This window comes from Mercurialis annua, linkage group LG4 (genome assembly GCF_937616625.2).
Source record: "Mercurialis annua linkage group LG4, ddMerAnnu1.2, whole genome shotgun sequence".
Lineage (NCBI taxonomy): Eukaryota > Viridiplantae > Streptophyta > Magnoliopsida > Malpighiales > Euphorbiaceae > Mercurialis > Mercurialis annua.
The window spans coordinates 12,448,515-12,474,087 of NC_065573.1; the positions used below are offsets into that span (position 1 = coordinate 12,448,515).

The following is a 25,573-nucleotide window of genomic DNA, read 5'->3' on the forward strand; positions in this document are numbered from 1 at the left end:
ACAGTGGCGACTTAACTAGTGATGTATATAATCAATAGTTTTTAAAACATAAAACACAAAACATTTTTGAATTATTTTCAAAGATGGTTTCAAAGGACCTATATCAGTCTTCGCTTTTACTTACCAGATATACTCACCTACTGCATATATTAGATCTTCTCTTCTCACCTATTCTCTAGGAATCCCTTATCAGCATCGATTCTCATAGCCGCTCTCACGCTGTGGCGTTGCACTCCAACGTCCGGAACATTTTATGCGGAGTAGCATCACTCACAGCCCAGTACGTCGGTCATTTGTACTCGTGATTGAGGAAACCCATCAAAGGTATTTCTGTCTGTGGGGACCATAAACCGGTTACTACAAATACCAATGACTCATCCCATATGCATTCTAGCATAGAAAGTACCCTCTAGGATAATACCCAACATAATGTTTGTATTTGAGTATGATTGTTGATGTAAAGATTCCAAGTCCATTTTTAAAAAATAACCATTTCAAATCTTAGTTTTTGGTTAGGCCTAACAAATTTTCTAGTTTTAAAAATCAGATTTTCAAAATATTCTGTTAAGCCAGACCTAAATACAAACTCTGATCAATCCTTTACTTGGTCAAAACCCCCAAATATCCAGTCCAATCAAGTGTTTTTCCATGCACTTTACTAGCCGGTAGGCTAAATTAATTCCATATTTCAAAACGGACTGTCATGTCCACTCTCTATGTTTGCACACCTTCAAAAGGGAACAAACAAATTCTTGCATCAGCTACTACCGCTTATATTTTCAGAACTGCTAAAGAGAGCTTGCAGGTATACGTCGACTCTTGCATTGCAATGCAAGGGTCCAGAAAAAATCCAAGGAATGAACCTTGTCGGGAATACGTGCGTGGGAATAATAATGTGAACAACATGTCTCTGTGATATCGAAATGCTCTACATGCTAAATGTTAAGTGCTACGTGCTACGTGTGAAACTGACCCTGCATATCATACATCATGCATCTCATGCTAATCTTTTGTGGATGCAATAACATACATGCATCATGCACTAACCCATTTGTAGACACCTATTTTCCAGACAGGTAAAAAGTGATAATGAACGGAAGCGTCCCATGATGATTTCAAGAGAAATCTGTCTGGGTGATGATCTTTTAATTTCCTTAAATGAGCTTTAAACACTCTATAAATGCCATATTTGGATTCCTTGTTCAATGTTATGTTGTTTTGACTACTTTTGCATGAGAAACGGACTTGAAACAAGCGAGAACGAAGCAGAACAAAACTCCTGGAACTGCTGCCATGAACCGCCGATGCCTTTATAGCCGCAACGCCACCATAATAAAGTGGCGGGGCCGCCACTGTGACCTTCCGGCACCGGCAGACACACTGGCGTCGTGTTCCTTGTCACCAACCTTTCCCAAAACGCCTCCCAGTTCTTCCAAACTTCGATCCGAACTTCAAAACGTGTTTCTGAGCCCATCTGGACTCTGAATCAGGCCCAGTTTGAACCCAGGCGTAGATAATTTCATGTACTTTAATATATGTAGAAGCGATGTAAAACGGACCCAAAAGTCCAGATATTTAGAATATTGTATAAACCGGGCCCACGAGCCAAGGCCCAGCAAACCAGCAACTTCCAGAGCCAATTCCGGGCTAACCCAAACTTGGAATCGACTCCGGATCAAACCACTAGAACCGGATCAAGGAGCTGCACAACTCTCATGATATGACCGAGAACCAATACCATCTAGACCGATGGTCAAAACCCGCGCGAGTGCTAGACACTGAAAGTCAACGAGGTTAAAAAGTATTCCTAACCTTGTATGAATATCAAACTGCCCCCGAGCATGCCAACGTTGTTTATCGCTTTCCAAAAGTATTCCAAATCAAATAATAACCGGCTAAAGAACTAATCACCTAAAATTGGCCCATTAATGCAATTCCAGCCCATCACTTAGACATCGTAGGACTAATACAAAAATGTAGTAAATGTTGTATAGGTTTTTTCAAGACTTACTTAACAATCAATCACACTTATACATCCGGTTTAGGCTTTGTGCATGTAAAATATCTAGACCAACCAGACTTATGCTACTAGCTAGAAACCTCTAAGGTTAAATGTATGTTTAGGAGTACCTCCTACTTTCCTCAAATACCAATCCAGATCGAGTCATATACTGGTCAAACCTGTTTACTGTTTTCATCCCTGTTTATTTCACCTTTTATATCTTGTGAATTGTATATATTATTGAGATGGGATACAAATGAATATGTCCGGTAAATAAAGCCTGTAACAGATAAGCCAAACACAAGAGTCTCGGGGAGGTTCATGAACCCTAGTTTTTGGTCCGATGCACGATAATCATATCAGAGGCAAGTAAGGTTATCTAGTCAGTTAAAAGGCATTTCCTAGTTAAACTAGGTGGCGACTCCATTATTCAAACCATTTCCAGATCGAGAAGTTAGCCATAAGCCTTGGGCGAGCGGCCCCCCGAACCCCGCTCTGCTCATAGTGGCGACTCCACTGGATTAAAATAAATTGTTTTTAGAACATAAACATAAAAATGTTTACAAAATTGTTCTCAAAAAAAGTTTCTATGAATCTAAACCGCACGGCTTGCGCCTTATAAATAGCCGGCTTTATTCCCATGAAATATTCGCACCTGTTGCATTGCATTAGAATTTTCTCTTCTCACCCACTCTCTAGGAGTCCCGATCCAGCCCCAATACTCATAGCTGATCTCAAGCTCTGGCATTGCACTCCAATGACCAGAACGTCTTATGCGGAGTAGTATCACTCACAGCCCAGTACCTCGGTCGTTTGTACTCGTGATTGAGGAGACCGATCAAAGATATATCTGTTTGTGGGAGCTTTAAATTGGTTACTACCAAAACCCATCAACACAACCCACATGCATTCCAGCTCAGACACAACCCTCTAGGGTCAACCTAATATAATTACTGTACTTAAGGCATGATGTCAATGTAATTATTCCAAATCCAATTTTTCAAAAAACTACCATTTCAATCTTAGTCTTAGGTCCGGCCTAACAAATTTTCTAGTTTCAAAACTAGATTTTCAAAACATCCTGCTGGGCCAGACCTAAAAGAACAAATCCGACTAAGTGAAACTCCTTCACTTAATCAAATCTCTGAAAACCAGTCTAGTGGAAACTCCTTTCGCTAGATATAGCCGCAAGGCTTAATCAAATTCGAGATTTCAATACGTCCACTTTACATGCTTTAAACTCCATTCAGAAAGGGATTAAAGAATCATTACATGGACAAATGCCATCTATCTGCTATAGAACTGTTAGTAGAGAGCTTTGCAGGAATGCCGACTCTAGTATTGCGATGCGTGGGTCCGGACCAAAACACTTAGGATGAAACCTCATCTGAAACACGTGTTGGAGAAATAAGGTTGGAAGGAACAACTTGTCTCTATGATATCAAATTGTTCTATGTGCTAAACTTGCTACGTGGTGTGTTAAAAACTAACACCTGCATAGCATCTGCATATCATGCATCTCATACATCATAAATGCAAAACATTACACTAACCCTTTGTGGATGAAACGACATGCATCATGAACTAACCTCTTGTTTTGAAGGCATACCATTGACTGCTCTATTCAATGCCCAGCCAACATCCAGAACGGCGACCCAGACAACCAACAGACTATGACTCCAGAATCAGCAACACGGACAGCTGACAGATCAGAAGGAGGTTTCTACCAAGCCTTGCACGACTCTAGAATATATTGAGAGTAGGCTTCTGACCTCCAACAGTTAGAACAGGCTTCCGGCCTCCTACAGAGTTAGAACAGGCTTCCGGCCTCCTACAGTTAGAACTGGTTTTTGGCCTCCTACAGAGTTAGAACAGGCTTTCAGCCTCCTACAGATTTAGAACAGGCTTCTGGCCTCCTACAAAGTCAGAACAGGCTCTCGGCCTCCTGTAGAATTAGAACGGGTCTTCCATGACTCTAGAGTCAGTAACCAAAGCAAGGGTTTCCATCGTAAAAAGCAACGGAAGTTTTCGCTTTCCAGAGCAACTGAATGGAACATTGGAAGTTTCAGTAACCCAGAACAGCCAAATGGAACGGTACGGGTTTCAACCAAACAAGACAAAGTTCAGTATAGGCAAACAGAATAGGCGCAGTTTGATTTGCCGAGAACAACTGAAAGGGACAACATGGATCCCATCTATCAACCAAGCATCATAAGCTAGAGGAATTGGTGCCCGGATTAAACGCATCTCTAGTAAGACGGATACAAGGACCCATCCCAAGTCTCAGGCTCTAGGAGACCTATTTACAATGCTCTCCCTCTATTTGTTTATTTTTGAACTTTCCATTTGATTACAATTCCAGAATCGATGATGAAATTCGAGTTCGCTCATTTATGAAATGTCTTACCTAATGAGAATGTTATTTTCGATCATTTTTATATACGTATGCGATTAAATCGAGCCATTCGGTACAAGAAAGTAAACAAACTCTCAGAGATAATTTTGTGTCATCGAGCCCTACCCTTGATGAAATGTGAGTCGATCTAATTGTCTCAAAAAGGACAGCGGCCTGCTAGTGGGTTCCGGCCCACTGGCCAAAAACATGTGGCCATAAAAACTTTTACGAAGAGGAGACAAATGTCAAAACGGACCGTCTAGCCCAAATAGGACACCAACAATGAAGTCCACCGCCTAACTGCCACCGCTCAACATCCTATCTTAGAGCGGGACGGTCAAAGTAGTGAGAGGAGCAGTTCACTAGAAGTCCTCCCTAGATCATATGTTGCAATCGAGTAGAACACTCACATAAAAATAGTTAATTACAAAATCCGCAAGGACTAATTGATAACAAGGGTAGACCCCTTGAAATAGAAAATATCTCAACTGTATCAGCGGTCGAATGAATGGATCTTTTTATCGCACATGCATATCCAAATTATTGACGAGCACATGTACCTAAAACGAACGGACAAATGACCATAAATTTTAAAAGCAGAATCTTTGAGACAATGGAACAAAAAATATAATAATCAAATTTTTCAAAAAATTTCTTATACACTTCTCAGTATAGCCATGTAATTGTTGAAATGTGCATATACTGTCAAAACGGAAACCAAATGAGTCCTACAGGGCCAGGCCACATAATCAAAGCAGATGAATGGAGTAGCCGGACTCTTTGTTGGAACAATCAATCCCCCATCAGAAAAACAAAATGCTCCAATGATGGAACAAATCAGAGTCCAGAATGGAAGGTTAACGAAAAGCATAACCGATCTTCGCAAAATGCAAAGCTCAGAAATTTACAGTGCAAAATCTGGGGGCATCAAGACCACCATGGGATCTCATGAAACGACGAGTTCCCGACATCTATGACAGTCAAAACATAATAATATGGTTTTCAGCCATCGAGAACAACCAAATTGAGCATCATAGAGTTCGAAAGCAGAAAAGGCTTCACCAATCTAGAACAGCCGAGTGGAACATCAAAAATTGTAAACTATTCAAAAAATATGGTTTTTCAATATGTTTATCCAGAAGCGTTGTTAATAGTTGAATGCACATAAACTATCATAAAAACTACATATTGATTTGTCCAAAGCCAGACTACAGGAGTCAGATTGAGCGAAGCAAGAGCAAGACTCTTCATCGAACCATCCAGTCCCCCACCAGAAACCTGAATGCTTCAATGAGGGGGCAATACTGAGTCTACAGTAGATACGCTCGGGAAAAATGAAAAATGGGGCCAATTTTTGCAAATTTGGACTCCCGTCAAGGCCCAGAATACTAAGTCTAGAATGGAAAAGCACAGAAGGGGCCCATCAAGGCCCAAAATACCGAGTCCAGAATGGACAAGAACAGAAAAATGAAAAATGGGGCCAGTTTTCGCAAATTTAGACTCCCCGAACAGGCTCATAAATCTCAATAATCATAGCATACCAGAAACTCGATGGGCAACAAGCCTCTACTTCAATAGAACCTAGATAGCAAGGGGCACCAAACTCTTTCCTCAGCCAGACAGTAGGGGGTAGAAGACTTTCTCAGCCAGACAGCAGGAGGTAGAACACTTTCTCAGCCAGACAGCAGGGGTAGAATACTTTCTCAGCCAGACAACAAGGGGTAGAACACTTTCTCAGCTAGAAAGCATGGGGCAGAAAAACTCCTCGCCATCTAAATTTGGAGACTTAAGGTCCCCACCGCTTTAGAAGTACAACAGAACATGCACCATGCCATCACTATTCATAGGCAGAAATATGGATAGCAAAGGGAGCATCAGAGTCCCCATAAAAAGCCTCCGATCTCCTATAGAATTAGTACATTCCTAGAAGCCTCAACAAGAAAGATACGCCTAAAAAATCACATGTTGCAAGCCTCTACAATCCGGAACAAGCACTATGCCACTAAAATCCTGAAACATAAATCCGGATAGTAACGGGCATCGAAACCCTCGTCACAGGTTTCGGGCCTTCTACCCAGTTTAGGTATGATGCCTCTACCGTCCTAAGACAAACATCTGGTTAGCAGAAGGCATTGAAACCCTCAAAGTAGACTCTGGAATATCTGTATTACCAAAAAGGCCCAACCATGCAAAACGCCTCTACTACCCGAAGAAGGAAATCTGGATGACAACAAACGTCTGAATCCTCTCAGTAGGCCTCTTGCAGAGTTGGAATAGACATGCCATTGCTATCCTGAGACGAGATCTCAGATGACAGGGGATATTAAAACCCTCATCCCAAATAGTAGGAGGATTAACCCCATTACTCCAAGAAGATCATCAAGAACCACGGTTGCAAGCCTTTACAACTCGAAATAAGCGCCATGCCATTACAATCCCGAGGTGGAAATCCGGATAGCCAGGGGCGTTGCAACCCTCGTCACAAGTTTTAGGCCTTCTACTCAGCTAAAGGCACTATGCCTCTACCGTCCTACGAATAACATCTGGATAGCACGGGGCGTCAAAGACCTCAGGAAAGGCGTTAGGCCTCCTACTCTAGGATAAATAAAGACGTGCTTTTGGCCCCCTTACCCCTTACGCATGAAGAAAAGGCGTTAGGCCTTCCTCCAAGAGACAAGACGGGTTGTCGACCTCTTACCTCCAAAAGTACCCAAGATAGGCATAGGGCTTCTTCCCTAGAATCGAGACGGGAGTATCTAAATACAGACGCGATGCCTCTGCTATCCTGAGACGGAAATACGGATAGCAGGGGGATCAAGACCCCGCCCTATGAAAGTCAACAAACCTCTACTACTAGACAACAGGGTGCATCAGTCATGGGACTAAGGCCTCCCACGACTCAAACATTAATGGGACTACGGATTCCCAATCATGGCAACATCTCAGGACTAAGGATTCCTACAATTGTCACGGGACTATGGGTTCCCAATCATGGAAACATCTCGGGGCCGAGGCTTTCTGTAATTCGATCATCATAGGACTATGGACTCCTAAACACAACAATAAAGGCCGGATTGATTCTATAAGAAGACAAAGAATCATATCACTTTTTGGAAACAAAAAACTTAAATAATACGTGCATAACGCGAAGCAACGATGAAGTTCGGCAAGCAAAATTTCGCGTAGGAGACAATATACTAGTCAGAATCCCAGGGTCTCAGAATCTCCATCATCTCCACCACAGAGCTCATCATCAGCGTCGTCGTCGCGCCCAGCCTACACACCATTAAAAGAAGAAGCAAGGTCTCTACGACTACCACGGGCTCCAAGTCCACAACCATCAAAACGGAAGTCACATCATCTACCACTAAGAAACCCAAGGGAATATCAAATCCACTATCAGCAGAAGCCGGCTCTGCTAGCTGCAGCCTACGACCCAAATCGTCTATGTAGTACTACAACAAACCAGAGAGCATTCAGAGCAGAAAAATTGCATACATGCATACATATAGAATATATCATATTGCATTCTGGCACTTTTACCCTCATATGTGCGGATACGGTACATAGCTGATTTCTCTAGGAACAACGGGTCACAGCCTCCATCCCATTCCAGAACCAGCAGGCGCCAGCCCTCTATCTTCAAAAGCCGCCAATAGAATCGGCAGGCGCCAAGCCTACACCATCCAAAAATGCCCAGAGCAAACAACCTACATGTCAAACAGCGGGCCATTGTGCAAGGAATTACTCCCTCGAGACACCAGGCTCCAAACCTCCATCAAAATGAGGACACTGCGTCAACCCTACTCCGACACCAGAACAAGCATCAAATATCAGTTTCAAAAGCAAAAGACAGGGGGGATCATGTCTCCACCAGCCAAAAGTCAAGAAATAGAAGTTTCCTACAAGATTGGGACGCAAACATGTATTCAAAATACACAAATAAAAGAGCACTATCAAGGAAATACGACATCTACAGTACAAGAACTTACAATCAACTCGTTGGAGTTCCACACCTGCGACAACTACTCAGGGTGACCATCCCAATTCTTAGGGAGCGTATAAGCATCGTCCGGAAACTAAAGCCCTGGTATGCCAACCAGAGGCAACTTACCTAGAAAACAGGATAATACCTGATCGTCCAAGTAGCTTTGTTAGTGAGCAGATATAAACTCAGCCACCGGATAACCTTTGTGGTCTAAACAAACGGAGAACATCACGACATCCCTACCACGCAGCATCGACGGGGGTGGTTCATTGGGAACCACACGAATAGGGGATCCAACCCATCAATGGAGCATGCTATCACTTTAGAACCGAGACCGATACTTTGGACTATTTGCAACCAGCGAGGCCAAGTCTCCCCCGGAGGGATGTTCCATGACGAAAGGATCCACAAAATACTCCAAGCAAGTATACAAGTCAAATATAGTATAAACACTAACCAATTTATTGTATGTTGTGTATACCATTCCAGTTTCAGCTACTCTTTACAAGAAACTCCCAGACTCCGAATCTGAATAGAAAACATATCCCATAATCTCAACAACGGAAAACATATCTCAAGAAAAAGGCTAAAATCCTGAAAGAGTGCCAGACTGAACCACCGAAATCTGAGAAAATATGGATAAAAGTGAATAAGGATGTATCCACTTTCCCCCGAGGCATTTATAAGCGCAAGCCTTCCATGGACAGGCTACTTAGAGCCATTTTTATTCTGATAAACCCGTGACCAAAAGGGTCCACAGTAAATTCAGAATAAGAAAAACTTCCTGGTGGATCCCGCCATACAAAGCACAAATCCCTAAAGGACCTTTCCTAATGACAGGTCAGAGCCCAGAACCTTCAGAATAGATACCCCAGAGGACGGACAACCGGAAATATAGATGCCCCAGAAGATAAAAGTCAAAAATACAGACAACCTAGAGGATCCGAATCCCCTAGAAGATTAGTCAAACCCCAGAGAATCAGAACAAGTCCCAAAGGATCAAAACAAGCCCCAGAGCCTTCAGAGAAGCCCCAGAGGATCAGATCAAGCCCCAGAGCCTTTAAGAAAAGCCCTGGAGGATTGGAGCAAGCCCAAAGCCTTCAAGACAAGCCCAGAGGACCAGAACAAGCCATAGAGCCTTTAAGACAAGTCCTAGAGGATCAGAACAAGCCCTAGAGCCTTCAGAGGAGCCCTAAAGCCATCAAGACAAGCCCCAAAGCCTTCAAGACAAGCCCAACGCCTTTAAACAAGCTCTAGAGCCGTCAAGACAAACCCTAGAGGCACAGAAGTGTCCCATAAGACGGGATTCAAACAACCAATAATGCCTAGCTCCATATATGGCATAAAGACGCCGAAATACGGTAGAAAGACGCCAAAATACGGTAGAAAGACGCCGAAGTGTGGTATAAAAACACCATGGACGATAGAAAAACACCAAAAACCGGTATAGAGACACCAAAGATGGCAGAAAGATGCCAAAGCCTGATAGAAAACATCAGCATACGGTAGAAAGACACCAAAGGTCGGTAAAAAGACACTGAAAATAGCAGAAAGACGCCAAAGCCTGGTAGAAAGACAGCAACATCCGTTAATTGTGAAATAATTAACGAAATCCAGAAAACTATCTAATATGGTGGCCCTTGGGACGGCCAAGGGGAAGTTTTCCCTATTACAAACCTAAGAAGGTCCGGACAGGATAATTACCGGTGTCCAAGCCATCGGATCACTCTTAGGACGGCTGAGAGTTTATAGCTCCATTTTACGGGGCACACACTTAGCAGCCCGGGTGCAACGGCAGCTGAGAAGACTACTCATGGTCAGATGAGGAGTAGACCAGAACCTGGGTGCATGAAGCCAGAGTCATGCACCACGGCAGGTAATGCTCAGACTAAGGCATTACCATACCACTAGGCAAGCGAGCACCTCCGATGGTGGGCAGTATCCTTGTCGCTTATCTAACACCAAATCTATTCATTAACAAAAGTTGACCTACTTCGTCAATTCTCGTTAAAGAGGGGGCATACTGTAGACACCTATTTTGGGATAGGTAAAAAGTGATAAGGAATTGAAACGTCCCATGATGATTTCCAGAGAAATCTGTCTGGGTGACGAGCTTTCGATTTTCTTGCTAGAATCTAAGCAGGCGTAATCTAAGCACAGTTGCAAACTTTGAAGATTAAAATGCAATTAGGTGTAAATAGCACATAAAAATCCCAAGAGACTGTAATCTAAGTCCAGAAATTGGACTTATTGAAATGTCTTAGAAGTTCATGGGCCAATTTGCAAGTTCTACGGGCCAAAATTGAACATGACCAAATATATAGGGCCCAAGGAACCATTTTTAAACACTTTTGGGCACCAAAACGCGCTTTTGGCCCACTTTTACTTAACCATCAAGTTGTAATACGAATTTAATTAAAAAAATAGAGTTTAAAGCTAATCCTAATATTTCATGACATATCACTTAACAGTTTAAACCCTAGAAGACTATAAGCAAACCCTAGGCCATCCATTCCCCTATAAATACAGCCTTAAGTCATCATGGCTAAAGTTGGTAGACAAACCCTAGAAATCAATAAGAAAATTCGACCTCCCCATTTAGAATAGTCATAGATGAAATTCACATCACACACACACACACACACAAATTTCCGGTCCTAAAACACTAATACGTATTAATTCTCCAAGAACGCAACATCTGCACAGATTCGAAGCTGGATTCCACATCCACTTCACCAACAAACGAGCCAAGGACTCAGACCGGTAATTCTGAGGACCCTCAATATTATTCCTTTGATTTTTCTATTAAATTGTATGCCATGAATATCATAATTGCAGTGATTGTGTGTTTGAGGTGTATGTTAGCTTATGTGTTGATTTTAGCCATAAAATTGCCATGTTTAGCTCAATTATTAAATTGCCAAATTGCCATGAAATCGATGAAAAAGCATGTTAATGACTGATTAAATGTGTTTAATGTGTATAAATCTAGAAACCCAGTAGATTGTAGCTCTTAGGATGCATGTTTGGTGTAATTTCGAGCTTATTTGCCATGAAAAAACAATTTTCGAATTTGCTGCTAAGAAAATATTTTTGTTTAAATGAGCATTAAACACTCTGTAAATGCCATATTTGGATTTCTTGTTCAATGTTATGCGGCTTTGACTACTTTTGCATGAGAAACAGAACGAGTGAGAATGAAGCATAAAAAATCCTGGAATTGTTGTCATGAACCGTCGCCGCCGCCTCTGTAACCACTAGCAGTGCCGGAACCAAGTAGCGGCGCCGCCATTGTAACTTGTCGGCGCCGGCAGTCACACCGGCGCCGTGTTCTTCGTCGCCAGCCTTTCCCAGATCTTCCAAACTTTGATCCGAACTTTAAAACGTGTTTCCGAGCCCATCCGGACTCTAAAGTAGGCTCAGTTTGAACCCAAACGTAGATAATTTCATGTAGTTTAATATTCTATTTTGTAACGGGCCAGACCCAATGTAAAACAAACCTAGAAGTCTAAATATGTAACATTGTGTATAAACCGAGCCCACGAGCCCAAGGCCCAGCAAACCAGCAGAACCCGAACTCGGAATCGACTGTGGATCAAACTAGTAGAACTAGATCGATAAGACAAACAACTCTCATGATCTGATCGAGAAACCAATTCTGACTATACCGATGGTCTAAATCCGCGCGAGTGCCAAGCACTCAAAGTCAACGAGGTTAAAAATATTTCTAACCTTGTATGTATATCAATTGCCCCTGAGTATGCCAACATTTTTTATCGCTTTCCAAAAGCATTCTAAATAAAATAATAATCGGTTAAAGGACTAATGACCTAAAATTGGCCCATTAATGCAATTCCAACCTATCACTTAGACATCATAGGACAAATACAAAAATGTAGTAACAATTGTATAGGTTTTTTTAAGACTCACTTAATAAAATATATCAATCACACTTATACAACCGGTTTAGGCTTTGCGCATGTATAATATGCAGACCAGCCATACTTATGCTACTTGCTAGAAACCTCTAAGGTTAGATGTATGTTTAGGAGTACCTGCTACTTGCCTCAAATGATAGTCCAGATCGAGTCATATGCAGGTCAAAGCTGTTTACTGCTTTCATCCCTGTTTATTTACAGCTTTTATTTCCTATGAACTGCATATATTATTGAGATGAGATAAAAACGACTATGTCCAGTAAATAAAGCCGATAACCGATAAGCCAAGCATAAGAGTCTCAGGGAGGTCCGCGAACCCTAGGCTTTGGTCCGATGCACGATAATCTTATTGGAGGCGAGTAAGGTTATCTAGTCAGTTAAAAGGCATTTCGTAGTTAAACTAGGTGGTGACTCCATTTTTCAAATCATTTCCATATCGAGAAGTCAGCCATTAGCTTTGGGCGAGCGGCCCCCGAACCCCGCTCCGCTCCCACCATTATTTTACATCCATACTAGTGACTCCTTCACCGAATACCCAACCGACATCTAAAATGTTGAGTAACTAGCTAGACTAATCAGATACGGTTGTACTACGACTCAGTATTGGCGATCTAGACAACCAAAGAATCAGAAAATGGTTCTACTACGACTCACCATCGGCGATCCAGACAGCCAAAGAAACAGAAAAGGGTTTTACAACAACTCCAGCATCGGTAATCCAGACGACCAGAAAATCATAAAAGGGATTCTACCAAGTCTTTTATGAGTCCAGCATCAGCGATCCAAACAGCCATCATCTAGATTGTCAAGCAACCAGCCCAACAAATCAGAAAAGGGTTCTACTAAGTCTTTCAATACTCCAACTTTGGCGATCCAAACAGCTGATAAATAAAAAAAGGGTTCTACTAAATCTTCTATGACAGCGATAATGATGATCTAGAAAATCGACAACTCTGAAAAGGGTTTGTACCAAGACTCTAGCATCGGCGATCCCGACAGCCTAGAAAATCAGAAAGTCTTTGACGACGCCAACATCGGCGATCTGGACAGCCGACAAATCAGAGAAAAACTTTACCAAGTATTCTACATCAACAATACGGAAATCCAAACAAATTAGCGGACGATTAAGCAACTAGTCCCTTAGAAGCTTCAAATCAGTCAATTTAAACAAAGTGTCAATATAAACCCGGGAAGTGTCAACAGTGGTTCATCCAGTATGTCAAATTGAACAATAGAGGTTCCAACTACAGAAATGTAATATGACCCAAAAGGGGTTGCAGTACCGGCCAAGAAATGCATTCTAGAATGGCCCAAAAGGGGTTGCAGTACCTGCACAGGCTGTTAAAAAATAACTTATTGAAGTCAGATGACAAGCAATGAACTCATCCGATGAGCACTAATATTAAACGTCCCACCAAGCTTGGGGAACAATACTAATCACAAAAAAAGTCCAGAAGTTAATCAGGCATCATGGTCTTCAATAGCAGAAACTCGAATAATACAACATTCGAACTGACAGATAGAATTCTAGACACGGCACATTGAATGATATAGGAGTTCAGCCCAATGACCCTAAGAAAAATCAAGCGAAACAACAGATGTTCCAGTCTATCAAAAAGAACCAAATGGAAAAGTGAAGGTTTCAACAAGATAGAACAACAGAGGTTTTAGTGTTCCAGAGCAACAGCAGTTTCAATAATTCTGAATAGCTGAAGGGAAAAGCAAATGTCTCAACTATCCTAAGCAGCCGAATGGAGCAATGAAGATTTCAATTATTTCCAGAATAATTGAATGGAACAATTGGAGTTTCAATGAGTCTCAAGATGATTAATAGGAAAAACAAAGGTTCCATCAATCTTGAACAACCAATCTTCAAACCATTCAGATTATGGCTACTAATAGACTTGGCGTCCTTCATCAAATTCGGCATCCGAAAGTGGTGACCCAGCCCATGTTTAGGGAATCCAGAAATTGGTTCTCTTATTTCAAACGAGCAATGACTTATGGCGTTTTTCTTTTTTGCATTCGACTAGTTTTTAGCAATATGTTTATTTGATTTTATTTGATTTCCAGAGTAAATGATGAACTCCATATTTGCTCATTTATGCGATTTCTTGCCTGATGGACATGGTAAATTCAATAATTATATATGCACATGTGATAAAATCGAGCTATGTTACTAGCTCATTCAATGACCGGTCCAAAGAAATAAAACTTCTAGAGATAATTTTGTCACTAGAGGTCTTACCCTTGAATCATGAGATAAACCGGAAAATCTATCTCAAAAAGGACAGTGGCTTGCGGGGTGGAACCCACAGGAGATCCCTCAAAGATCTTTTGGCTAAAAAGGATTTGGTTACAAACCGGAAGTCTTGCGCAACGCATAGGTGCCCAGTAGTATAGGCACACGTTAAAACGAACCGTGTAGCCCGAGTAGGAACCAGAGAGGAGAAGATCTACATCAACAACGAAGTCCACCTCCCAGTAGTAGACCATCTTGAAGCGGTACGATCTAAGTAGTGAGAGATGAAGTGCGCTAAAAGCCCTCCTCGAGAAGCATGCGGGTTGTTTAAGAAACTCATAAAAATAGCCAATTATGAAAATCCGCAAGGACTAATTGACGACAGAGGTATGACCCGCTTAAAGTAGAAAGTGTCTCAATTGTAGTGGTTATTCAATAAGCTAGTAATATAGACCTTTTATCATGCGTGCATGCCATGATTATTGACCAGCACATATTCCTAGAAAGGACCATAAATCTAAAAGCATAACTTTTGAGACAATGGAACGAAAAAATTTATTTAAACTTTCAAATTCAAAATTTTCTTATGCATTTTGTTCCAATAGCGTTGTTGACAGTTGAATGCGCATAAACTGTAATAGAAACTACAGATCGGTCCGTCAAAAATCATATTACAAAATCCATAATGAGCATAGCAAGGGACTAAACTCTTCATTGAACCATCCAGTTCCCTAACCAGAAAACTACATGCTTCACTGAGGAGACAATATAGAGTCCAGAATGGGCACAAGCATAAAAAAATGAAAAATGGGGCCAATGTTCTCAAATTTGGACGCTCTAAATAGGCTCAAAAGCCTCCATAATCAGAAGGCATCTCAAGAAACACATGCAACAAGCCTCTAGAGTACCAAAAACTCAACAAGTAGCGAGTCTCCACTCCAGAAGTATCCAGATTAACAAGGGGCATCATAATTCTCACTACAGGAAATAAGGCCTCTTTTTACGAAAGTACCTAATACATGCGCCATGCCACTACTTTCATGAGACGAAAATCTAGATAGGAGAGGGCATCAAGGTCCTTAGAGCAGGCTTCAAAGTCTCTATACTACCAGAAAGGTCCGGATTAGGCAACATGCCTCTATTATCCGGAGTTGGAAATATGGATAGCAAGGAGGGCGTTAGAATCCTCAAAATAGGCTTCCAGCCTCCACAAGAATAAGCATAGGCTTCCAGCCTCCACTCCAAAAATATCCAAAATTGGCACCATGCCACCATATTCCAAAGACAGAAATCTGGATAGCAAGGGACCACTAGAAGCCCATATTATCAGACAACATGGGGATTCAAAAATGCTACCCAAACAGTCACACTACTAAGGATTTCCGTAATTCAAATATTTACGGGACTACGGGCTCCTAAATATAGCACCAGAAAGATAGGCTGATTCTAAATAAAATAACAGAAAGTCGGGCCATTTCTCGCAAAATAGAAATAAAAATCACGTATCCAGAATACACAAACAATCCATTAATCCCAGAATGTCAGATGAATACGAGGGGGGAAATCTACTCGTCAAAACACCAGTCCTTTGCCAACGTCTCCTTGTCATCGCCATCGCTCCTGGAGAGCATATCATCACCAGCACGCCCAGTCTGCGCACAACCAGAAGAAGAAGCATGGTCCCTGCAACCACCACGGCCTCCGAGTCCACGATGCACTCTTCCACCAGGGAATCTAAGGGGAATGTCAGATCCACTATCAATAGGACCCATCTCTCCCCTATATTTTCAATGAAGTATTGCAAGGAGCTAGAGAGTAGTCAAAGCTATTAGTTTTATACATGCATATATTTTCTGATTAGAACAATACCAAAATTAGAAAATAATAGAAAAAACTCTTCTCAAAGATTTTGTTTATCAGTAATGGTATTCGTATTGCTAAGGTTCTGGAGGAAGATGTGTTGGTGGAGGAAGATAGATGAAAGAATATGATAATAGGAACAGTTTTTGGTCTCCAAGATTCTACAAGCTTCAGAACTTTATAAAAAACAGATGGGGGAAATTAGGTCTAACTGATTTTTACCAAATCAAGACGAACCTATTTGCTTTCATATTTGATTCTGAGGAAGGCAAGTTCAAGGCGATGGTAGATGGGCCTATTACCTTTGATAAACACCCTTTGATTGTTAAAGAATGGAAAAGAAATATGTCCTTTAACATTACTGAAATTGCTTCAGTCCCAGTTTGGATGAAGTTTCCCCTTCTCCCTTGGGAATTCTGGAACCCTAACTCGCTGAGTTCTATTGCCAGTACCGTGGGGAAGTCTTTGTTTGCTGATAGATGCACAAGGGACAGATCCAGACTTGCCTATGCAAGAATTCTGATAGATATGATACTTAAAGGTATTTTTCCAGATGTTGTTATTATTGAAGACAATAATGGGGATCAAACTACCCAATTTGTGGAGTATGAATGGAAGCCCATTTTGTGTGAAGTCTGCAATAAATTGGGTCACATAAATTGTAAGAAGAAACATATTTGGTTAGCAAATTCTGATAAAGATGCAGTTAAAATTGATGAAAAAATACAGGAGAAGCAAACAGAAAATCCTATTGAGATCTCTCCTGAAGTTTCCCCTGTTGAGAATTCAAGTATAGAGGCAGGTAAAATTGTTGAGACTGCTCCTGTCTTGAATTAGTGTAATACTCCCCCAGCTATTCAAGATGATGGTTTCAAGCTTGTTACTAATAGAAAACTCAAGAATAAAATCTTGAGCCAAGAAAGAGCAGATGAGAGAAATCAAAAAAAGTGAAACTAAAATTGGAGGTATGATCTGACCTAACACTAATGATAGGATTCCTGCCAAGAGGCTAATTAAGCCCTTGGATAGAGGGAAATAATTTTTATCACCTAGAATATCAGGGGTCTCAATGATCCCCTGAAACAGGCAGAAGTGAGCAAGCTGCTTGTTAGTAAAAAATGTGCTCTTATGGGAATTCTTGAAACTAGAGTGAGATGCAGTAATAAGGATCTCATTTGGAGAAAGTTAAATCTTAGGGGTTAGGAGCTTAGAGATAACTATAATCATTCTGATTTCGGTAAAATCTGCATTATATTTGATATGAAGAGAGTGAGAATGTAGATTCGTGATTCTTCTGAGCAATTTATTCATTGTAAAAATGAAATGGATAATTACTCTTTTAATTGGATTGTGATTTATGGTTCAAATAGTATTGGGGAGAGACAGAGACTTTGGTCCAAGCTAGTTGATTTGTCCAAGAGTATTAGAGGTCCTTGGTTTATTCAGGGTGACTTCAATGCAGTCCTTTGTGATGAAGATAGATGTTGTGGTACCCATTTAGATTATGATCATTCATATGAGTTAAGCAACTGTATTTTAGCAGCTGGGATCAAAGAATTGAGGAGTGTTGGATGCCATTTTACTTGGAACAATAAACAAATTGGGGATAACAAGATTTGGAGAAGACTTGACAGAGTTTTTGTAAATGAGAATGTCTATGATAGCAATCTTAGAGCTCATTTTGATGCTATCCCTGCAGGTATTTCTGATCATTGTCCGATTGTTACTATTATTCAAAAAGATATTAGAGGAAATCAGAGAAGTTTGAGGTTTTTTAACTTCTGTACTACTCATAGTGATTTTAGCTCCATTATTGAAGAGGAATGGAAGAACTACAGAATTGTTCAAAAGCTTAAGGCCATTAGCATAAGATTGAGCAGAATAAACAAAGCCCAGTTTGCTAAGATATCCAACAAAGTTTTGATCCATAGAAAGAGACTCAACAGGATTCAAATTGATATTCAGAAAGATCCCAATAACATCTATTTGATGGAAGAAGAGAATGTTATGGCTAGACACTTCAGGTATTTGCTTAAGTGTGAACAGAGTTTTTTTAAGCAAAAATATAGGGTCCAATGGCTTAGTTTGGGAGACTCTAATACTAAGTTCTTCTATAATTCTATTAAAGCTAGAAAAATGGTGAATTCTATCCCCCTTTTGAAGCTAGATTATGGGAGAATCATTAACTCTAGTGAAGAGATTATTAAAGAAATGACTAGCTATTTCAAGCTGTTGTTTAGCAAAAATGACATGGGCAGAAGTCAAATTAGCAGAAACACTATCAGTAGTGGGAATGTTATTTCTAATGAGGATAGCACTAATCCGATGAAGAAAGTCACTATGGAGGAAGTGAAAAATGTTGTCTTCTCCATTAGATCGGACAAAGCAGCTGGGCCTGATGGTATCAATGGGTACTTCTTCAAAAGCTACCTGGAATACTATAAAAGATGATCTTGTTTCTACTGTTCAAGAGACTTTTACTTATGGTAAGATCTTAAAACAACTAAACTCAATTGTTATTGTTGTGATTCCTAAGTCTAACAATGGTGAGAGACTTAATGACTTTAGACCCATTGCTTGATGTAATGTCCTTTACAAAGTCATTTCCAAAGTCATTTCCAATAGGCTTAGTCCCCTTCTTAACAAAATTATGTATATTAATCAATCTGCTTTTATCCCCAATAGATCCATAGCCTATAACATCATGCTTGCCCATGAATTAGTGAAAAACTATCACAGTAATAAGGATTATCCAAGTGATGTTCTCTTACGTTTTCTCTCGGTGCACGTTTAGAATCCTTTACTAAATTACGCCGTTTCCCAAAATGGGGAAGAAACCTAAAAAAACTTCAAATCTGAAGAACAATAAGGTGTTCGATCTAAAACTTCAATTGATAGAGGAAGTTCTGGAGAAGGAATCTACTGAAGAAGATGAGGAAATGTTGCATGAATCGACTGTGGAACTAAATGAGGCGATTGGAGCGGGTCTGAAAAGCACTGAATCGATTGAGGGAATCAATGAGAAAATAGTTGCGGATCTAAAAGGTAATGGAGCAGAGCAGAATGGGTATGATTCGGAGAGAGAAGCGGTGAAGAGTATGAAATCTGTTCATAGTGAAAGAAGTTTGGGCAATACTCCTAAAATGGGACTGATTGTGACGGAAACTAGGGTTCTTAAAGAGGAGTATAATAGAGAAGCCAAAGATGAAAATGAAGAAACGAAAGTGGGAGGGGAGAACAAATCCTGGAGTTCGCTGTTCGCAGCAAATAGATCTAAGAGTATTGGTGCAAATCTTGAATATCATCCTTCTAATCTGAGTAATGGCACTAGGGTTGTTAAATTTCACACATCGGAGGTTAATGAGGAGGAGAGTAAATGGAATTGTGCGTTAGTTTGTTCAGTTATGGGGACTGAGCCCAGATTCTTCCGTTTGAAAGGTTTTGTCATGAACAGATGGAATAAGATTGGATTGTTGGAGGTAATACAGATTAATCCACAAATGTTTTTATTATAATTTCAGAATGTGGTGGGAAAACTGAAAGCTCTAAGTGATGGGCCTGTGTTCTTTGATCAGCGAATCTCTGATTTTGAAGGAATGGAGTAAGAGAATGAAATTTGACGTTGATGAAATGGTGAAGGTGCCAATATGGATCCAGTTTCCCAAATTGCCATGGGAATTTTGGTCTCCAACAATGCTGGGGAGAATGGCTAGCCTCAGTGGAAAACCGATGTTCACTGATCAATGCACAAACGATATGTCCAGATTGTCATACGCTAGGGTGCTTGTAGAGATGGAAGTGCTTAAGGAGTTTCCACACGAGGTGATTCTGGAGGATGAATTTGGGGAGCAGTTTGTTCAGAGAGTAGTGTATGAATGGAGGCCCCCTGTGTGCTCAAAATGTAGAATTATGGGACACACTGATGCAGGATCCAAGGTGATCAGGAAAGAACAAAAGGAATGGGTCCAGAAGAAAGCTGATTCTGATGTTTTTATAGTGGAAAAGGTGGTGCGGAGTGTGAATGATAAGAGTAACAAGGCAGCTGTTAGTAGTGATGTTGTGAGTAAGGAGAGTGCTGGTGAATCGAGCAAAACAAATGTGAGCCCTCAACCTGAAGCTTCTCCAATAGGAGATAAAGGGAAAGGTAAAACTATTGTCACTCGGCAGCAGATGAATCAGAGCAAGGTGGAGATAATGCCTAGTGGGAGACTGGAATTATTGGAGACAAAAGGTTCAAGAGAGTCAATATTCCCCCAGATAGGGGAAAATGGTTGGCTCTTGGAATATTAGGGGTCTAAATGACCCTATAAAGCAGCTAGAGGTTAGGAATTGGATTATGAATTATCAATAATCTCTAGTTGCAGTTCTGGAAACAAGGGTGACAAGGAACAATACTGGTAAAATATGGAAGAAGATGGGTCTAAAAGGATGGAAGTTGATTAATAATAATGATGTTTATGAGATTGGGAGGATTTGGGTGATGTATAATGAAGAGAAAATTAAAGTACTAAAGACAATGATTTGTGAACAGATGATTCATTGTATGATTGATAGAAATGGGGAGAGGATCTATAGTACATTTATATATGGAGAAAATGATGGTATGAATAGGAGGAGACTGTGGGAGAATATCCAGAGTGTGGCTCAAAAAACTATTCCTTGGGTGGTGTTAAGTGATTTCAATGTTATTCTAAGGAATGATGATAGGATTGGGGGAAATTTGGCTAATGCTACTGATTGTGAAGAGTTTCAGAATTGTGTAGATGACACCAATTTGTTGGAGCTGAGATGGAGTGGTCACCACTTTACCTGGACCAACAACCAACAGGGAGAGGATATGATCTGGAGGAAAATTGATAGAGTTTTTGTCTCTGTTAGATGGATTCATGTGATTGAGTCTGAAGAAAAAGTCCTAAATCCAGGTTTATCTGACCATTCTCCCTTAATTGTGGTTTTTATTGAACCTGTCTGCCATAGCTTCAAACCTTTCAATTTTTTTTATATGTGGACTGAGTGTGATGAATTCTTGGAGATTGTTAGAAAGAATGACAGTGGTCCATGTGAGGGGTATAAAATGTACAGAGTGGTGAGTAAATTGAAAAGGTTAAAAGCTGATCTTAAGCTCCTCAATAAGGTCAAATTTAGTAATATTACTACTAAGGTTCAGAATACTAAGAAATTGCTTGAGGATATTCAAAGTAATATTCAGAAGGACCCTTTTAATGTGATTCTCATGGATGAAGAACATGATGTATTTAATCATTATAAATGCTTGCTGAGATGGGAGGAGAACTTCTACAAGCAGAAGTCTAGGTTTCAGAGGATAGAGCCAGGAAATCTTAAAACTAGCTTTTTCCATAAGCCCCTTAGACAGAAAACGGCTATTAATAGAATTAATTAGTTGAATGTGGATTGAGTTCTTAGTACTGATTAGAAAATTATAATTGATAGTATTGTTGAGTATTATAAGAACCTGTTCGGGCAAAAAAGAGGAAGGATATCCTACATCCAGGCTAATATAATGAATGCTGGGAAGTGTGTCTCAGGTGAAGAGAGTATTATGCTTTGCAGTCATGTTAGTGATGGTGAGATTAAAGAAGCCTTGTTTGGGATTCGCAGTGATAAGGCTCCTGGGCCAGATGGATATTGTAGTCTCTTTTTTAAAAGATCATGGGAGATTGTAGGGACTGAGGTCTGTGATGCTATTAGGGACTTCTTTAATTATGGAAAGATTTTAAAGCAATTAAATGCCACTGTGACTACAATTATCCCTAAGATAGCAAATGCTGAGAAATTAAATGACTTTAGCACCATCTCTTGCTGTAATGTGCTCTATAAATGTATAACAAAGATAATTTCTGCAAGATTAAGGAAATATTTGGATGGTATTGTTAGTAAGTCCCAGTCAGCTTTTATCCCTGGTAGGAAAATTGGGGATAATGTATTACTAGCACATGAACTGGTCTTTAACTACCATAGGGAGAAGGGTAAAAAATATTGTGCAATGAAGATAGACATGAGGAAATCATATGATTCAATACAGTGGGATATCATTGAGGAGATTATGTTGCAGTTGAAATTCCCAAACAGATTTATCAAATGGGTTATGAGTTGTGTTAGGACTCTTGCATATTCCATTATGATTAATGGTAAACCAGAGGGATTTTTCCCTAGTGCTTGTGGAATCAGGCAAGGGGACCCCATGTCCCCCCTGCTGTTTGTCCTAGTAATGGAGTATTTATCTAGAGCTCTTGATGTTATGTGTAAGGATCAGTTTGTCTATCACTCTGGGTGTAAAGAGTTAAAGATAAAACATCTCTGCTTTGTTGATGATTTATTCATATTCTGTAAAGGGGATTTGGGGAGTATAAAAAAGATTGCTAGCACTTTAAAACACTTCCATGAAGCTACTGGGCTGCAGGTGAACAATCAGAAAAGCTGTGCATATATTAGTGGTGTAGATAATGTAACAAATGACAATATTTTACAAGAATTGTTTTTTATTGAGGGTGAATTACCTATCAAGTATTTAGGGGTCCCTTTGATTAGTAAGAGATTGGGAAAGGAGGATTGTAGAGAGCTTATTGATAAGATAACTAGAAGAATATCCAACTGGACTATGAAGCATTTGACATATGTTGGGAGGCTCCAATTAGTGAATTATGTGTTATTTGGGATGCAAGTTTACTGGGCTTCAATGTTCATTCTACCTCCGGCAGTAACTAGAGGGGTAGAGAAATTGTGTACAAAATTTCTGTGGAAGGGGACTGCTGAGTTCAAATATGGGGATTTAGTAGCCTGAAAAGATGTCTGCAAGCTTAGATGTGAAGGTGGTCTTGGGATTAAGGATATGGTCACATGGAATAGAGCTGCAGTTATGAAGCACATCTAGGATTTAATTGCTATTAAAGACTCTCTGTGGGCCCAATGGATTACTAAAAATAAACTGAAGTTAATGAGTTTATGGGGCATCACTAAGCCACTAAGTGCTAGTTTGAATTGGAGGAACTTGATCAAGCTGAGAGATGAATTTAAGCAGGGGATGGTTTATAATCTAGGGAAGGGAGAGATCTCATTTTGGCATGATCCCTGGATTGAAGGAAAGGCATTGGTGGAGTTGTACCCTTCTGCCTGTATTTCTGATGCAGACATCCCTAAAAATACAAGGGTTAAAGATGTTTGGAGAAGAGGAAATTGGAACTTTCCTGACCCTTTTGATGAAGTAACTGAAGGAATGTGGAACATGATAGCAGAGAAGCATAGCATCCAGGCTGACAGGGAAGATAGCATCAGCTGGAACTTCATTAAAAATCGTATGTTTACTATTAAGTCTGCTATGAATCATATAAGACCTCAGTTTGATGAGGTATCCTGGTGGAAAGTCATGTGGAGAACTGGATGTGTTCCAAGACACAGTTTCATTGCCTGGCTTGCTGTGAAGAATAAACTGAGAACTAGGGATAAGCTAAAGAGATGGGGCACTATTGATATTGATGATTGTGTTTTCTGTCATCACCATGCTGAATCTGTAAAACATTTGTTCTTTGATTGCTAGATGACTGGTAGCATTTTCAAGAAAGTGTTGCGGGCTTGTTTGATAAACAGAGAAGTTGCAAATTGGAGAAGGGAATGGTCCTGGTTTAGCAGGAAAACTATGGGAAAGAGTATCCTGGCTAAGATCAGAAGGATAGCTTTTATGTGTGTGATTTATAATATCTGGAGAGCTAGAAACATGATTATCTTTGAGAAAGAAGATATTACAGAGGCTATGGTCACTGCTATCATCAGGCAAGAAGTAATGCTGAAGATGTTTTCAAGGAGGAGTAAATCCCTGATGTTTTATCAATTGTATCAGAATTGGCAGAGGTTGATTAGTTAAAACTTCGGATAGACCCTTCTTTCAAACTCTGGTACCATATTGCTACGGGTCCTTTTAGGGTTGTTGGAAATAGTTTGCAAACCTCTGCCTCGGACAAGCTTTGTACCATCATGACTACTTGGAAGCAGCTCAAGTGGGTGATGGGATCCCCTGTTCCGTTGTAATCATCAAGCTGAGGTGTTTTGTAATTCAGAGGGAAAGGCTCATCTCGGAGTTCGCTTGACAAGGGATTTCCAATATTCAGGAAACTCGTGCTTCTTGGTTCCCTTCTTTTGAATTTTTCCACCTCGGGCCGTACTCTTTCTGTTATCTCTTACTCCGAGTTTTTCTTCAAGCCGGAACCAACGCCTGAGCTGTTTTCCTCGATTTCTACTCGCTTCGGAGTTTTCTTTGGCGCTTCGGGTGCTTTCGGGCCGGTTTGATTCATATGTTCTTCTCCCGGTCTTTGCTGATCTGTATGATTTTTCTCGGGAGTGGCTTCCTTGGGCATTGTTTGCCCCTGGTAAAATTCGGGAGGGTGGAGAGAGGGGCCCAGTACGTATGGTGGGGTAGTGGTGTTGCCTCTATAAGTGGTTGGAAGCGGTGGCCGGGCATGCCCTTGCTGGACTTGCTGGAGAAAAGCTAATTGCCTGGCGTGGAATTCGATATATTCTTGTATTTGCGCTGGGGTGGGATTTTGGTTTTCTGGGACAGGGGTTGTAACGGGGGTGGCCAGAGGTGCAGACGTTGTGGTCGGTGTAAATGTAAGGTTGATAGGAGCTACACCAGGACGTAGAAAAAAGTTTTAAGACATCTGAGGTGTGGGTGTAAAGTAAGAGGCTGGTGAGATAGTTCCATGGAAGGGAATTCCCCATGGATATTGAGTGGTGACTCCGGAGGCGGTCCCTAAGGGTGCATTCCCTCCGGATGTTGTGGCCGGGCAGAACGAGCTATCGCCGGTAGCTCTTCTGGATGGAGCGTTTAATCCCTCACCAATAGTGTTGTCATGGGTATTTTTTTCCCTTATCGGGGGGTCGTCTCCTTCTGATGCACTCATTCCTAACATCCTCCCCTTTGTTTTCTTTCCCATGGACGGCGCCAAATGATAACTTATGTTTTATCCGTCAATCCTCCAGGGTTGAGCTCCAGCTTTGGTACGTGAGATCCACAGGACGACTGTTAAAGAGACGCCGGAGTGATATTCCGGCGTACCCTCTCCGATGGTCAAGTCAGTATTTTAGTGAGAGAAAGAAGAGAGAAGTGAAAAATAAGAGTGATGAGTGAGAAAAG

The 25,573-nt window shown here is 40.7% G+C and overlaps 3 protein-coding genes across 3 annotated transcripts; all 3 read left to right on the forward strand.

Annotated features, from left to right (window-relative positions):
• Nucleotides 1-17,748: 17,748 nt before the first annotated feature.
• LOC126678278 (uncharacterized) lies at nt 17,749-18,876 on the forward strand. Its single transcript, XM_050373179.1, has one exon. It carries the CDS (start codon nt 17,749-17,751, stop codon nt 18,874-18,876), a length of 1,128 nt encoding a protein of 375 aa, XP_050229136.1.
• Nucleotides 18,877-20,034: 1,158 nt separating this feature from the next.
• LOC126678279 (uncharacterized) lies at nt 20,035-21,826 on the forward strand. Its single transcript, XM_050373180.1, has 2 exons — nt 20,035-20,695; nt 20,790-21,826. Exons 1-2 carry the CDS (start codon nt 20,035-20,037, stop codon nt 21,824-21,826), a joined length of 1,698 nt encoding a protein of 565 aa, XP_050229137.1.
• A 1,554-nt stretch (nt 21,827-23,380) lies between these two features.
• LOC126678280 (uncharacterized) lies at nt 23,381-24,468 on the forward strand. The gene is made up of 3 exons (XM_050373182.1): nt 23,381-23,926; nt 23,981-24,291; nt 24,363-24,468. Exons 1-3 carry the CDS (start codon nt 23,381-23,383, stop codon nt 24,466-24,468), a joined length of 963 nt encoding a protein of 320 aa, XP_050229139.1.
• The last annotated feature ends 1,105 nt before the right edge of the window (nt 24,469-25,573 follow it).

What these genes read in the sequence shown, in the direction of transcription:
- LOC126678278 (XM_050373179.1), top strand. Translation starts at nt 17,749, where the DNA reads ATGGATAATTACTCTTTTAATTGGATTGTGATTTATGGTTCAAATAGT.
- LOC126678279 (XM_050373180.1), top strand. Translation starts at nt 20,035, where the DNA reads ATGAAATTTGACGTTGATGAAATGGTGAAGGTGCCAATATGGATCCAG. An exon ending in CCCCCAGATAGGGGAAAATG is followed by an intron (nt 20,696 to 20,789) that starts GTTGGCTCTTGG and finishes CTCTAGTTGCAG; the next exon opens with TTCTGGAAACAAGGGTGACA.
- LOC126678280 (XM_050373182.1), top strand. Translation starts at nt 23,381, where the DNA reads ATGAGTTTATGGGGCATCACTAAGCCACTAAGTGCTAGTTTGAATTGG. An exon ending in CTATTGATATTGATGATTGT is followed by an intron (nt 23,927 to 23,980) that starts GTTTTCTGTCAT and finishes TTTGATTGCTAG; the next exon opens with ATGACTGGTAGCATTTTCAA. An exon ending in TTGTATCAGAATTGGCAGAG is followed by an intron (nt 24,292 to 24,362) that starts GTTGATTAGTTA and finishes GGGTCCTTTTAG; the next exon opens with GGTTGTTGGAAATAGTTTGC.